Genomic DNA, 17,492 nt, shown 5'->3' on the forward strand with positions numbered 1-17,492 from the left:
AGAAGCACTCGGCTTAGATGACCGTTGTTTGTCTGACTGTTTACCTAGTTTACGCCAATTTTCATCGGACCAACTAGAACAAACTTCACAGGGTTTGGACTGCGAACACGTTCGACAAGACAGACAAACAGAATGACAATCCTGCTTAGGCATGTCATGACCACACACACCTCTCTTCTTAGGTTTAGTCATGACGAAACGAATGACTGAAAAAACAACAACACGGTAAGGCAATGACGTCCGTATATAAGGGACGTCTGCACGGAGAAGAAAAACACACAACAAATCTCAATCGCAAAGAGAGAGACAATAAATCGACACTTAGCTGTAATCCTAGGATCTTTAGGGTAACCAAAGAGCCAACCAAGTGGAAAAACCAGTGTGTATAATGGAATTGGAGGTAGGTACTTGAAGACGAAAGCAATATCCGTCTACACACTTGTACGCCATGCGATAAAAGACACAAGTACGCATGCGCGAACTGCCACTTAGGCGGGAGACTAAGCTAACCAAATATGGAGCCAGGTATGGTGGAGGGGGCGGGGCCAAAAATTTCTTGGCATGGATTGGAGGAATTAATGCGGGTTACCCATCAGTATTTTGCCAACAGGTAAGTATCATAGTCGAACAGAAAAGGGATCCAGATACACACCAATATGAATATATCAAACTCAATGATGAATGGAAACACAGCCTGCAAGTCATATGTATATCCTGTGCAACTGGAGACAAAGGACATTAAGCAGTCTAATCGAGTCCATAGATCACAACACTACATAATGGTTTGTGTTCTACCTATTCAGTAGAGATCATTACAATGCTAAATCTGCAGATGTCAAGCTACCTCTGGTCGGCCCTAATGACATGGGTGGAGTTTCATATTTGAACCATGTTAATTGTAAGCTTTTCCCAGACCACAAAGTAGTTTGACTTAATGTCCACGTAAATGCAATTCTCTAATACAGCTCTACACAGCGTTATCTTCAGTTTCAATCCCCCTACCTCCATCCCCATTTATCTATTTGTTTATTTTCTGTTCTACAAAGTACCTATCATTTCTCCTTTTTTTTTCTCTTTTTTTTTTTTTTGGGGGGGGGGGGGGGGTGTGTGTGTGTGTGTAAATATATCTGTTTCATTGCCACCCAGCCAGCCTCCCTGGACTTCAAATTCTAAGCCAATGTGGTACAAATTGTGGATTGTCATTCATATGATATATGATATGAAATTAAAATTTTGGTCCTTATTCTGCGCTTAAAGTCAAAAGAAACATGACAAAAAGTACTATAATGCCCATCACTACAACATTATGTACCTTGGCTATTCTACAGCTTGAACAAGAGTGATTTGTCAAGTTAGCTGACCCTTATCACCTGTTTGTTAGGATGAGTTTCCTTTGTATTGCAGACTATAGTTTCATTGAACCATGGATGTCTCCCCTAATAGTAATACATCCATGATTGAACTGCATCACTGTTTTTGAAAGGTAATTCAGTGGACAAAATCTAATCAAGATCCAAACGTTCTTTACGATGCCTCTGCAGTTTTATGCTGAAAATATTTGTGTGTATCTATAGCAACATAGCCTCCTGTTTCAGGGGTTCGCATACAACAATTCAACTAAATGTTGTGGATATACATTTCAAAACAGAGTCAAAACTCTGGCAAAAGCATCCAATAACTTTGGTCTTAGACAAGAACACTGTGGTTTGGAAATTTCAAGTAAGGAAGTCCAGTCAACATCATTTGAGTAAAATACTGTGCATATCATGTATGTGTAAAGTAAACCAAGACTTGAAAAGCATGAACACATTGTGTTGTGCTGCATGTCAAAGTTTAATCTTGTTATATTTCAGAAAAAATTCTAGTGTACTGTGTGTCATGATGCAGTACAGTAGATAATATGCATCAGTATTTTTTTTTTATCCTACAGAATGCTGGATATATGATAAAACTGACAAAGGTTTCTTGCCAATTCAACAATATTGATGGAGAAACAACAAATTGTGTTGTGGAATATGGGTAAATTTTTACCAACATATCAGTCTAACCCACTGATGGCACGTTTGGTATTTAATGTGAGGTGGTTGGGTTTTGTTCATCTTTACAGATTCACCCAATTCAGATTGGGTTTAGATATCGATCTGACCCTTAGGATGGTACAATAATATCACTAAGAAAAGCATCACTACTTCAAAAAACAATTTTGGTTGGGGTATTAACATTTAGTGTTGTAAAACAATTCTACAATAATTGAAACTAAACAAAATCTCAAGTAACATGGAGAAATGTACAATTCCTCTCTGAACCTTGCAATATTTAAACTGGTAAACTGTGTTGATATATACATCCTATCTTTCTCTTCATTCTTTGTTTCTAAAAAATCTTCCTGTAATGCATGGAAAAGGAACCAATAAAACTTAATGAGCAACCAGTTCTTTTGCTTCTTGTCATGCTAAACATTGCTGCTGAAATGCCTACATGATTTTTACATTCAAAACATCTGCAAGCTAAAACCAGTATTCAAGCTTTGGGAATTCAAAACAAATTTACTACCATATCACTCTTTATGGAGATGGAAACCACAAATACATGTAACACATGATGTACATAATTCACCATATGTTTTGATGAATCCAGCCATCAAATGGCACTCAGGTGTAAAACTAATGGGGTGGGACTATACACTGGTAATAATTAGGTTGAAAGGAATATGCACATTTCATTTTGTTTCTGTCTATCACAAGAGATTTCCACTGATCTTAACAGTTTTTAGCAATGGGTGGGGCATAGAAAGACTACAAACTTCGACGCAGGATGAATACATGGAGATTTGATAAGTATCATTTTGTATGGACTGACAGAGCCAATGTTCTTGTTTAATTCAGGTAGAGTGGACTTGGATAGTAAAATCATCTGCAAAATCTGTATATGGCCAGAGCATTGATTTGTCAAGGTGTTGTTTTTGGTAAATTTGTAATAAAATTATGAGAATTATGTGTTCCTTTTGTCTTGAATTATTGGTACCAACTTCAACAACATTGACCAATTCTTTCATTAATCCTCTGCCCATCCTCGTGAAGAAAGTCCTGCAGCATTGTCCTAAAATGCCAACCATCTGGACATGTCTGAAGTCATACAGCTAAGGTGTTGTTATGCAAATATGTGTGTTTTCTTCTTGATGTACAATCCATCTGTTCTGGAAATACTAAACATTTATATTTAATAGCTTTTGAATGAACAGCATTTCTTCTGAGTCAATTTGTTGTCAAATAACTGATTTCTGTGGCCACTGAGCTATAATACATCATCTTCTTGGATACCATAAGTTGGTCGTTAAGTTACTTGAGGCACACAACACAATTTGTTTTGTATCCTACAAGTTTAATCAGTGCAGGTGTGACAGTTTTTGCCATGTATCCAGGTCAATACACAAGAAATTGCCTGAAATATAAATCTGAATAAATAGAGGCCCATCATTAGCTGACCTTGGATTGAAGGGCAATCTAGCATAACCAAGAGATGTCATCAAGTGAAAAGAACATGTCATCCAGTTTTGTTGTCTTTTAAATACAAAGTCTAGCATCCTTCTATTGGAGAACTCTATTTTATATTCTGTACAAATATATATAGATGTATACTAATTTTAAACTGATTTCATCACAGCTATGAGCAAAGCTGAACTGATTTTGATTTGCTGCTGGGAGATCGAACAATTTTCATGGGCCTCTCAGAAGCTTGTACAGAATTAAATGATATCATTCTTAAAGAACAGGAACAAGTAACATATCATGTTGACAACAGAAATCTGGTTTTAGAAGACGATGTAATTGGTGGTCACTTGTTCTACAATATGATTTGACATCTCTTGAACATGCAACGAGACTAAAATACTTGTTAATTACTATGACATACTGGAGGTATTCCAAGGCCGAGTAACAATAGGATTACTAGAGAAAGACAAGTGATGATTTGTGGAAAGCTCATTTCTTATTCTGTCTGACTGTGAAGTATTTAACCTGTACTGTGTACTATGAATCATTTTTTGTTTAACTCAACTAAGATATGGGTATGCTTTCACCGTGAAAAGAATGTGAAGTCTACCAAATACAAAGTGGGAAATTTAGCCTGTAGTATGTATTTAATACCATAAATCAGAGAGAAAGAAAAAAGAGATATTTAATGAAAATGTGGGTTACTTTTACCCTTAGCATGATGAAGTGGTTTCATACTCATGAATACAAAATATATTTGCATATTCATACATCTTCATCAGGACTAATATCAAAATAGCCAATTACTGATCAAATAACAGCTTCCTGATAATACTAGCAATAATAAAATTTGAATGTATGATTTTCAAGTTTCTCTCTGGTTAAAATGCCAGCAAAGTTGAGACCAATTTTCTTTTACAGCTATATCTCTAGGAGCTTCTATGCATTGATTGTTATAACTAAATTGACAGCTCATATAAAATTTACATCTACGTTCCAGTAGTTCTAAGGCTTTTACCTTTCCTTCCAGGACAATGCATGTATATATGTAAAGCTAATTATTTAGCAAACAATAGATTTATGTGGAGCAGTCAGATGCACTGCAAAGATTTCATTTCCTTTCTAAAATTAATTCCAGTGTGTTTTGGCAATAAAGGATGGCTCATTTATATTTCTAATGTGGTCAGTGATTCCTTTCCAATGCTATGACATAGTCTGTTGAGAGAATAATATTTCAATATGGCAATCTGTATTTGGCCTTCAGAGTGAACACACTTGTAATATTTTAGTGTTTCTCCATATAAATTTAAATAGATTTAATGCTACTCAGTATAAAGGTAAACAATATATCAATTTTTGAAGCATCTGTAACCTAGGTTGCATTTTGTCTTGGCAGCACATATTACAATGAATAGCATGTTGCCTTTAGGACTTGTTGCAGTAACCAATAGAAGGTACAACCTCCCTATTGAGAGACAGATGACTTGATGACAAAGGGCACATTGGGTTTTGCTGCTGGTCAATGGCGTCTGCCAATCATAGAAACTAACCAACCCACAACAACTGGTGTTCATAGCAGTACACAAAGGACTGATCTTATACACTAACAACACAACAAATACCAGGATGTACACACAAAAGCAAGGCTCATTATGACATCTATTAACAAAAGTAGTAATTGTACAATGGTACACAGACCATATGCCCTCCTCCTTATTAACTGATTCAAGACTCCCCAGTGTCAGTAAGATTTACCTCACTTAGTACATTTTATGCCCACAGACATCTAATACAATAAAAAAAATATCACAATGGAAAAGATGACCTATGTAAAAGCAATCAATTTGTTGTCCTTCATATATCTTCTTGGGCAATGTTCACATCTAAAACTTGATAAGCAGCCTGTCATTATAGGGTTTCTGCTATGACTAGCCACATGATAATTCTGTGCATTTTACATTTAGTATTGGACATTTTTTAAAACTTACTATAAATTAATGTCTACATAATGAGTTTAAAAATTCAACTAACAGTCAAGAGAAACCACACACATACAGTTGACATTGCTCAGATCCTTCAAATGTCTCAAAGTCTTTGCAGTTTTCCATAATGACACAAACATCATTGAATGTGCATCAGATAATATGATCTGGGATGGGCTTAATGCCTCAAAATGTATATTTGAAAAGTTCTATATGAAATCCTGATGGCTAAATTAGATTCCTTTTCACACCAACAGAGACAAAACATTTCAGGTCACACTTACAGTGAGGACTATACAGACAAGCTCCTAATGAGATCAAAGTTAATTTGCATATGAGAACAGTTATATGTTAACAGTTGAGCAGACAATTCCTGTATCATAATTCACTTTTGTGGTTTTACTAGATGGGGGCAGGAGTCAGGGACCCCTTTCAGGTGTCAGTTGTCAAGGTCGGGGTATACCCCAACCATGAGTCATACTATAGCTTTCCATACATGCATCACATGTGTATACCATCAAAATGCACTCCTAGATCTGAAGAGTTTGAACAAACCCAGACAAAATGATTTAATCCTCACACAGGCATGAAAAGAACAATGGTATAGAGCAAACAAACACTGCATAATATGTTTCAAGGCAATAATGGACATCAACTGAATATGAATGTCTTACCTCGGCGATCTTCAGGAATCTTCCCCTCCAGTTCTGTTTGACATCTAGGTAAAACCGCTTGGACTGAATATGGAGGGTTTTTGTAGCCAATTCCTGAACACCTACATTACATAAGAAATTGCGATATAAATTGTAAACGAAAAACGTCTGTTAACCATGCAATGTGCAAGTTTTCATTATCTGCAAGATATTTTATGTCTCCATATTGATAACAGAATACATACAGAATTGGCAAAATATACAGACAGCCTTTTAATCTTCCTAACTTGCAGAAATTTACAAACATATGCAACATTCCCTGCAAAAAGGCCTGGCGTTGTAATATCAAGGCAACTCATAGAAGCAATGACACAACGATTTTTACATTTCTTTAGAACAACCTTGAATATATGGATGACTCCTCCCGACAGTACATACATGGTACCCTGCAGGTCCACACTAGTGGTGGTACATTTTCTACGATACAACTATTATTGACTTGCACGTCACAGATAATAATAACAAGTATCATGAACGACGACATAAACCAAACATGGCTGGCCATTACTGTATTTCCACAACACTGGCTGTCAGTGTCATTGCATCAACCTACAACTGAATAATACTCTAATGACGAGATACGAACGTACTTTTTTATTATATCAAACCGGTAAAAATCAGACAAATGTCAACGCAACAAGTAAGAAATAATGCTGTATAATCTAAAATCGTTTTCCGCACTGTCGATAATATAAATACAAACATAACGGCCATTCTGAAATTAAAAGAATGAACGTTACCTGGGAAAGCATTTCATTTAGCCAGGCGCCCGTTAACTACTCATTTGTACATAGTCATTTACGGCGGTTACTTCCCAAATCAACACAGAACGACGGCTACGACAACCTCGATAAAATATTCTAAATCGATGTCTAATATTAGGAAAACGATTTTATGACGTTTCACTGTATTTTCTTTCCAAGAAATTGATGTTACTTGTATGGCAGACAATTTAGGCCATGACGTGACAGTAAAAAGGTTTTCGGAGTATTGCAGCATTTTTACAAACAAGTACGGTTATATTCTACACTTATTGCATTCTGCTCGGGAAAAATATCGAGATAGTTCTCGATAAAATATGGAACAATGGTTGACCCAAATTCATAATCCCAGGGTAAAAATACATGGCGATTTTGACAGTCGTTAGATATTGCCTAGTAATTTTAACCCCAATATCTTCAATGACTCGCCGTGTTAAATGGTCCCTCCCCATTTTTCTACACAACAAAATCAATACGTACAGGGAACTACCTCCCTTGGAACAAGCTAATCTACTATGTACATGAATAGACAAACAAACAACTAGCACCAAACTAATTACTGCTACCTAATTTACAAGTTTGGCCAAAAATTTCGGAATGACATTTGATAGAAATGCAATTTTACACGGATTTTTCTTTTCGATCGGAAGAGACCGTCATGCATGCAGCCATTTTGAACTCGTAGTATAACACAGCGGCAGTCGGGGACATCACCTTATAGCTCCACCAAAATTCAATGATTTTAGACAAAAATTGTCGTAAATAAAGCTTAAATATAAGAGAATAAGATGCACTCAAAATACCTGAATTATCTGTTGGTTTACCTTGTCCTTGAGGCTGTTCATCGCCGCTCTCCCGGTCCGACATACTGAACCTTTCCTGGTTGCAGACAATCTCCACCTTCACCGGCCTCGCTTTCACCAGCTAATAAATATTCATAAATTCCTGCATGGTAATATGGATTTGCATAAAGCTTCTTATTAACATAATATTCGTGACGTCAACAAAGGGGGTTTGCTGATTGGTCAAGAGTTATTCTTCCTTTCGTGAAATAACAACAAATCCAACATGACCGGAAATAAAATGTAACAACTTCAACTTCCAGGTAAGAAAATAGTCTGTAGAACTCTTTTGTGTATGAATTTTTTGTCGTTCAAGCTCTGAAAATGGCGTACGCTTTATTTATAGAAGCCCTTGAAGGACGAAAACTGAAATTGTACGTCGAGGAACTTGAGACACACAACGTTCCATATCATTGTCAGACGAGACAAACATATATTTTTCACTCTGGAATTAATTAAACTTCTACCGTTTAGTAATTTTCTATCTTGTAACTAAATGTTGGGGTTGAGAAAAAAATAAAAATTCTTATTTTCTAATCACATTGACAAAGACAAATGTTGACAATGCGGAATCTTCATGTAACCATAGACCCTCCACCAACGTAACATACACCTCGGTAACAGAATATTTATAGATTTTGAGTTCGATTTTCTTGCCTGACAACCTAGTATATTTTACTATTTGCAAATTGGGGTAGCATCAATCTACATTTATCTGTTATATGTGATGGTTTTGTTCAGTATAACAAGCCATTATGGTGATATAAATCCGTGCCAGGAGTAATAATTGTATGAGCACAGTGTGGGAAAGGCTGTATAATTTATAAAAATACTTTATAATGACTTTTGTGTGTAAGAGTCTAGTTTCACTTATGGATCACAATCACTGAGCAAGAAACAAATGTATGCATAAAAAAAATTGTGATGAATAATCACTAAATTTTAATATTTTTTAATTTCAGTTTGATAGTAATGATTAATAGGAGATTCAGCACATACAGCTTACCTTGTCAGTATAAGAGAAACTTTGAATTCTCTGCAAAGGAACAGTTACTGCAATATGCAGCTTCCACCAACAAGGATGAAGCACCATGGCAACAGTTAGCATGGGCGACAAGAGTAATCAGACAAAATTCAAAAGTTGAGCAGCTTGGCTGTAGTTTTCGTAAAAGTCTGTCAATGGGAGATGTGTTTGACAGGTTATCATCTACAGATGTGTCAACTAAACATTTGAAGGTACAGATAGGAAGTTGGAGTTTTGGAGTTACGATTATGGGGGAGAGGGGAGGGGTACTTACATGTGTTTCCAGGCAGCTTCAAATTACAAGCTCAAACACTACTAAAATACAAAATCTAAGTGTCAAAAGTCTACATTTCAACTACTTCAAAAGAGTAAAAAATCTACGAGTTCCCAAAACAATGGGGGGTGGGGGTGGGGGTCAAAACTGCAGTACATATGAGTATATCCCCCCCCCCCCAAGTACAGGGATAAGATAGGGTTAGATTCACTCAGCTAGACCTGATTTGTTCCTGCCAGTAATGAGTAAGATGTATATCCCAGTTCTACATCTATAATGAAATGAAATGATGTACATGTACATGTATCAACATAGTGGTCTGAGTTAGAAATTAGAATCAAACAATACTACATTACTAGACATTTTCGGCAGTCACTATATCTACTTGTCAGTCTCGAATACTATGCTATCAAATTGTTTAACATACAAATGTACATCAAAACTTAAAAACTTTATGGTTTTTTAATAAATTTTTTTTAAAAATTTGTATTTCACATATTTTGTATTTTGGCCATTATTACCTAATTGACAGGTTGTTTCAGGATGGCCATCCTGTAGCGGTATACACGTTGACCAGTACTATAGTCCCACCGATGCAAGAGTTGCCATATCTGTGAAACGCCCCAACTCAAGTGCGACAACAAGTGCATACTTTGAAGACACTCCTACTATCAAACAACGCAGTACTAGTTCACAGGAGAGAAGAATAGGGAGTGGCCAGGAGGAATGGCAAGAACCACCCCCACCATCTCCTATACCCTATGACTTCAAACATTTTCGTCATCCCAGACAATATGTGGATCAATATAGGTAAGTTAGAAATGTTCATCATCATAACAAAACTTGGAATAAATGGGGATATCAAAAATGTATTTTGTTTTCTAAATTGACAGTTAAATCAATATTATCATTTTTAGTTTTTGTAATTATATTTGTTATAATGATAATTGGGTATTTATTTTGGATTGATAAAACAACTCTATTATGTTTGTCTATGTATCTGACTAAAACCAAGTGATACAACATATACAAAGATGATGTTTGTAACTCAATAAAATGCTAAATAAAACACATGTAAAATGTTTATTATTGTACATACAATAACAAACTTTTTACACATTGTTTACATCTTTTTTTTTCAATTTATTAAGTTTAACAAACAAGGACTTTATTGATGCAGTTTCATAGACGTTTCAAATAGGAAAATATGATAAATTTATTTTTTAAATTGGAAATATGAAATAAATACCCAATTCTTATCCATGTGGCTTTACATGTAAAGATTTATTAAGAGATAATTTTTATACCAATATTGTTTTGTCAAAGTATATAATCAAATTTTTAAAAGTAGTTTTATGGTATAATGTTTGCATATATACATAACTTCAACAGAAAAAAAAGTGAACATTTTTCACACTTTGCAATAAACTGTCACTGCTACAATTTCAAATACAGACTAAATCATTGATTGGATAGACTTTTATTCTGTAGACAACCTGGAAGTCAAGTTTTAAAAGATTTTGTATATTTTACTTGCAAATCATACCCCATTGTCAGAAGAAGTGACAATGATAAAAATTCAATTTTTACTCAACAAGCCAATCGAGATCTCCAAACATTATTAATTGAGTTACAAGAGTTGTCGCAGAAATGATGTTATTGTTGTTGTTGTTGTTGTTGTTGTTGTTGTTGTTCGGTTGTAACTGATGAGTGAGACAAGTTGTATCAGGGAAAAAAATTGACATAAATTTCCATTTCACCAGAGAGTCATACACGTATGCCAAGCTGAAGTACAGAAGAGGGAAACCTGGTGAAATGTCGTGTACAAGTATTCCTAAAGCTAGGGTTGTATGTCTGGATGCCAAACAAGGGGTGCGTTCTGTTACCTTGCTTGGTAAACAAGTATTCCCCATAGGAGCACAATTAAAACAGGTACATGAGGTAGGAATACTTTATCACATTCAGAATCAAAACACACAAAATCATGAAAATAGCATATTTTGTACATGACTGGAAATCAAGTTTAGCACCAATATGCAGTGTATTGTGATAAGAACACTGTTTTTATATCACTATACAAGATACACTATTAGTATTATGAGGCCTTAATATGTCTTCATTTTCATTTTTCTTTTTCTGTAACAGCATAGTAAATCTGGGTATGAAGGCAAGTGGAAACGATACAAAGAACCAAGTGATTTAATTCCAATTCCAGAAATAAGATTCATCAAAGTCCCTCTCATCAGGAGATCTACTCCTTCTATACCTAGTAATGCAAATGGCAGATTTGCCCCTAGAATAACAGGTAATCTTACATTCATTTCATCATGTCATATTCATTCCTTTTAGAGTCAGTGTACGTAATATGACATTTTATAGTTTCCACAGTGGAAAGTGTCATCAGGGGCAGTAGATTTATACCGTAAATTGACCGGGAAATTGACTTCAAGGTGCTAATAATATCAAAGAGCTCTTTTTGATCTGTACCACAAATCAGACCCCAAAGTTTCACTTTCAACAATCAAATATAGTTGTCCTGTTTTGTTTCCAGTGACATGCTACAGTGTTCCATGGACATCAATGAGATTTGATAGTAAAAATCATATAATTTCAGCAAATTCATGATGGTCTGTTTTTTAGATGACAACAACCATACATAAATGGAAAGTCTGTATTTATGACTTATGAATGAAAAATTTATCAAAAAGAAGATATGATCAAGTGCTGGCATTTTTGGTGCAGTTTTGTATGAAAATACGTAAATGACTTCTTCAGTGTTGCTACTTCAAAGTCATTGAGTTAATCAGTTTGCCAAAATCACAGTATTTTATTGCTTTGCCTGGATTTTACTTTTGTCTGCAGGTGATGATGAGATTCCATGTACTCTGGATATATCGTCTGCTACAAATACAGTGGTCAATCCAGTGGCTGGCAAGACAAGAACCATAGCTTTGATAAGTCATTAAAATCATACACACATCACAATCACAATCATGCTTCATCCTAATTACCAAATTATTTCAAAAGAAGACAAAAAGACGTCTGATGTGATGAGAAGATTGACATTTCTTGTAATCTTGCTGAGCTATATGTATCACTAGGGGATTCATCAAAGGTATTTTTTGTAAAAAGTTGTGAATCCCACCAAGACATGGTTACTATGGTTACTATGGTTATTCATAGTGGATACCACAACCAATTAGTGATATTTTATATTAAAAACATGACAAACAACAGGAAGAGGTGCGCATTCTTATCATTTGTAATTTCATCAAAACATTAAAGAACTTCCTATTTTCATACAAATTTTGCTGATTTTTTTTGTGTGTGTAACTCCATGATGACCACTGGATGTACAAAATGACAATCGTTATTCCTTGGTGATTAATTAAAAAAAGTATTTAAATTGAAAAAAAAGTGTTAGTCACGACTCATGGTAAAAAATTAGATGACAAAATGTCAGCGATTCACAGAGAGCTAGACTGGGCAATTAACACTTATAGTATTATGTGAATTAAGGCAGATCACAAATGCAAACGTAGCAACATGACGTGGCATTGTAAATGTCAAACCTAAAATATCTTTCTTTACAATGATACAAATATATGTAGCACGATTCTAAACTTTGTCTTTTTTTTTTCATCATTACTAAGAAAAATGAAAAACTAATATCTAATTCTACACATAAACACTATTATTTACTTGAACATGATGTCTGTATGTTTGTTGATGCTCGACTCAAACTTTGAATAAACCATTCAGTAACAATTTTTTTAGTGTAAAATTTACATTGAATTATCCAGTCATTAAAAAAAAAATTCTTATATTCTTGATGAGATGAATTTCTCTAATGAGTAAGAAACTGAGTATATCGTTAGTTTTCACTTGCATCTAAAAACAACACATGTCTGCATAAAGGTCTTCACTCCATGTCCCCCATGTAAACAAAATAAAAGGATACCACAAAATTTGAAATAGAATTTGAATAAATCAAATCAACTAAGACATATTTAAGAAATTATGGATTCTTGATTACAGAATTGTGAAAGTTCATAAGCATTCAGATTTTAATGTTTTGCTACAGTTTATATTTTGATTATTCTTTGTTCTCTGATTTTGTAAATTAACAAACTAACATACCACATCATCTTCGGTACTGTGTGATCAACATGTTTGAGGAAATGATAATGTATGGGAGGGTGAGTGAGTGAGTGAGTGAGTGAGTGTGTGTGTGTATGTGTGTGTGTGTGTGTGTGTGTGTGTGTGTGTGTGTGTGTGTGTGTGCGTGCGTGAGTGAGTGAGTGAGGCAGTCAGTAAACATTGCAGTCAATGCAAGTGGTACATGTTCACAAGGTTGAGGGTTTAGTGGTGGTAAAAAAGTAGTGGGAAGATTAGTCCAGTTTCTAAAACAGTATCATTACCCATTTACACCTCCACTCTCAGTATAGTCAAAGTTATGACACTAGAAGTCCTGAGATGCAAGAAATGCAATATAAAATTCATCCACAGCCACCCACACAGTCATTAACATCATGTCTTTGTTAATCAGTCACATAATTCTAACAAATAACTCAGTCCCTCATAAAATTAGTGTTTATTGGAGCAGTTATGTAATATCCAAATATGGTATATTTGTCAGCTCAGGATGCTACTTATACACTGTTTACGTAAAATTTCATGTTCTATGATTGGATGAAAACTTTTTGTGCTGACTGAGGGACTTTAACCAGACATGGTTTAGTTAGAAACCACGTTGGCATCTGGACTATGGGAAGATAAAAAGTACGCATTTGAATATTTAGCATTCTGCAGTGAGTTATCTACTAATACAAAAATTTTACAATACATAAACCCAGGACATAGGGTTATTGCTCCAACAGCTTCCTCATTGGTTTTGTGGCCAGCATTATGGCATGTATACAACTTATTAAGGTGTGGCTTTAAAAGCAGTCTCTGCTTACCCACACTGTTACATCCTACAGATACTACTAAGCATTAAGACATACACTACCAGTCTTTCTGGTCTTGAAAACTGTATTTGTGTAGAAAGGCCATGAGCAGAGCTTCTGTGATATGGAAGGGGACCAGGTCAGGGGATGGGTGGGGGGGGGGGGGTGGGGGGGGGGTGGGGGGTGGTTGTTCTTGATAGCACGACAAATATTGCAAACAGAACACACTTTTCACTTTGTATTTATCATTGCATTTTACATCGCAATTTTCAAGACGTTATCAAGTAATTTCCATGTTCACACTGCAGCACATTTCATTATAAAACTTGTAACCGCAAGGTGATGTGTGTTGTTTGCTAAAATCAGCGTTTCATTTGCTCACCACCCAGGTTGTGATTAGTTATCATACTGTTATTGAAACTGTCATGGATTGAGAGGTTCCAGAGGGAATCATTATGACTGACAAAAAGGAAACGAGTGACAAACTTATCAAAATTAAGTCTTAATTAGACATCATATTCCCAGCTATGAAGTAAGAGAGACCACACGCAAAGACATGTGAAGCCATAATGTTGACAGCATACTTATTCTACAGCCAATTTGTAAATATACAAGAGTATTGCTCTATATACAGCATGCTCACGACGAATTTGTTGTCTGAACAATTTTGACATTGTCATGCAAAGCATCCCTCCATAGGGGTAGAGGGAATAATCCCTCTTAATACTCATCTCTTTGTATTGTAAACACATATGAGTAATAGCTTACCGATAGTTGATCTGCCACTGTTATAGTTTTAGTTTGTGTCTGTGTTAGCTTACCGATAGTTGAGCTGCCAGTGTTGTACAATATTTGAAATGTGAATTGGAAATATGTATATAATAATATAAAAGTCCTCCACCTGTATTCATATATTGGTAGCTGAGAGTTTGATGGCAAAGTTAATCACACAATTCAACACAAAATACACACAAAGATCAGTCTCCAAGAATTTTATTCTTTAAAAGTTAATGTATATCGAAATGCAGCTGTAAGCTCATGGCTGTAAAATCATGACAATTGCTAAAACTAAAAAGATATATTTTTGACACAAAAATTACAAGTGTTTAAGAATCAAAAAAGAAAACATGCAATCATTTTAAACCACATTATCTACAATATTCTTCAAAATATAGATTTTTTCTTCCTACCACATTATTTCATCAGTGCAGATGTCATATAAGAGATTAGCTTACAAAACTAACAATGAGAATATAGACAGAGAGAGAGAGAGAGAGAGAGAGAGAGAGAGAGAGAGAGAGAGAGTGTGAGTGAGTGAGTGAGTGAGTGAGTGAGTGAGTGAGAGACATAGGGAGAGACAAAGAAGTGATGAGAGAAATATAGACAGTGAGGGAGAGACCGAGAGGGAGATACTGACAGAAAGAGACAGAGGGAGATATACACAGGGAGAGACTGCATGGGGGAGACACAGAGACAGACAGACAGAAACAAACAGACAGACAGACAGACAGACAGACAGACAGACAGACAGACAGACAGACAGACAGGAAATTACTTTCTAAAATTAATGTTCATATAAAGCTTTGATCTTAAATGTGAGAAAAGTGAAGACAAGAGCAAGGATACTAATTTTAAAGTTGTCCATCCCATCATCTGGCAGTATACAAATTCTATATCTGCCCATCCCATCACCTTGAAGTATTTATATGCGTTCATTCCATCACCTTGCAGTATACTAATTTCATATTTGTTCATTCCATCACCTTGCAGGTGTAATATTTAATGACTACAACTGATAGCAATGTCAATAGACAACGTCATTTGACAATTACCACCAAGTAATTAACCTTAAGCTGATTGATCTGTGTCAATTTCCCAGACTACTTTCACCTTGAACTTTACATGACACCGATATTCATGTTAAAATCACATAAATCAAAATCACCATCATTCTCATTTCACTGACTTTCACTCCTCAGTACTGATATTTGTAATTCATAAGAATTTCTCCACTGACAAGAAAACATCAAAACATCGCCACTTTTGGGTTTTAATTTCCAAAGCAAATGAACACTCCACATCCCAAGGTTAATTCATTTTCAGTTGAAATAACGCATCTTAAATATACAATGTGGCAGGAAGACGCTTTTTGTGATACATTTATATCGGTAGTCTTTCATCTGTTGGGACTCATCTGATTCTGGTTGCTATGATGACCTTCAATTACTAATTCATTTTGTGTATATATATATATAACAGACATCTCATTGGAAGTGACTTATAAAGTCTCAAGGTTTGGTATATCAACAGTAAATATAAATTTCATTAAAAACTGAAAGGAAATCCATTCATCAATTTGTAATGCAACAAATTTATCACTAAAAATAACTTAGTATCCTGACTTAACATAACTAGGTATAAAGTATCAGAAGAAATACAAATCTTTGGGTCTGTGTGGAATCTATAGCAGTCTTCAATATATAAATCTATAAAGTAATGTATGCTAATTTCTCATTAAAGTTATGGCACAAGTGGAAGGTGTTTGGTAACACTGTTGTGGAATTATTGGATTATTATCAATGCAACTGGCTGCAGTTTTCTCACACTAGTGACATTGCACACACAATATACTATTTATACAAAAAATCAATTAAAAGTTATTAACACTAAACTGAGAATGGTACCACTATTACCACAAATCTCCCTTTTGTATTTGAACACCTTCTACCTTTATTTTTACTTTTTCTCTTATTTTTTGGGGAAGACATTGGTGTTGTGTATGACAGTGACGTCACTGGTTGAAAACATGCATTCTAATACTGTATTGTTGTCATTCATTTTCTTAACTACAAAATCAATGAAAGGGTTCAGTAAATCAGACATTTTACTCATTGTCACCAGTATCAACTATGAACAGTTTTTGAACTTTGGAAGGTTATCCAAGGACACTTGCATTGTTTATCAATTGAACAAGCAGAGTGTATTTCTATAGTGAAGTTTAAACATGACCTGTACATGAGGCCATCGTCAACGAAGGTAATTCTACCTTTCTTGATCTCATCCTTACTGCTTTTAAAAAATTACAACGTCCTTAAACTTTATTTTGTCAGCCTAAAAAATCCTGAGCTTATCACAAACAGACCAGAAGGTACTTTCTTCTTACAATGACTTGCTTATTAGGATTTCAATTGCCTCCTAAGACAGTTACCTGGTCTACCAGGCCAAAGATTCAATTGTGTTTGCAGTGATATGAAATATGAAATATGAAATATGAAATGTCTAAATGGGGAAGGTATGGGGAAAGTTTTCCATATTTTCTGACTGTGAACAAATGTATGTAGTGTCATCTGATTAAAATTGGATTCATCACAGTATCTGATGTACTTTACTGACAATTTGTACACTGGCCAAGAGATATGTGACAAAATACTATTTCTTGTGCAGAGTGGGGTCTTT

The 17,492-nt window shown here is 35.0% G+C and overlaps 2 protein-coding genes across 4 annotated transcripts in view; one reads left to right on the plus strand and one right to left on the minus strand.

Moving 5' to 3' along the window:
* Positions 1 to 7,889, minus strand: part of LOC144434638 (transcriptional activator protein Pur-alpha-like) — a 28,795-nt gene extending 20,906 nt beyond the window's left edge. For 2 of the 3 annotated variants that reach the window (XM_078123139.1, XM_078123137.1), the window contains exons 1-2: positions 7,751 to 7,889; positions 6,148 to 6,248 (exon numbers count right to left, since the gene is read on the minus strand). In XM_078123139.1, coding sequence (XP_077979265.1) covers positions 6,148 to 6,248; positions 7,751 to 7,814 — 165 coding nt within the window. In that variant the 5' untranslated portion in view covers positions 7,815 to 7,889. The remainder of the gene's footprint in view (positions 1 to 6,147; positions 6,249 to 7,750) is intronic. The other variant, XM_078123138.1, reaches the window with a different exon arrangement.
* Positions 7,890 to 8,016: 127 nt separating this feature from the next.
* Positions 8,017 to 11,237, plus strand: LOC144434402 (uncharacterized). The gene is made up of 5 exons (XM_078122853.1): positions 8,017 to 8,052; positions 8,752 to 9,025; positions 9,620 to 9,897; positions 10,851 to 10,981; positions 11,233 to 11,237. The coding sequence occupies exons 2-5, from the start codon at positions 8,762 to 8,764 to the stop codon at positions 11,235 to 11,237; spliced, it is 678 nt and encodes a 225-aa protein (XP_077978979.1). The 5' UTR covers positions 8,017 to 8,052; positions 8,752 to 8,761.
* Positions 11,238 to 17,492: the final 6,255 nt, after the last annotated feature.

This window comes from Glandiceps talaboti, chromosome 4 (assembly GCF_964340395.1).
Source record: "Glandiceps talaboti chromosome 4, keGlaTala1.1, whole genome shotgun sequence".
NCBI lineage: Eukaryota > Metazoa > Hemichordata > Enteropneusta > Spengelidae > Glandiceps > Glandiceps talaboti.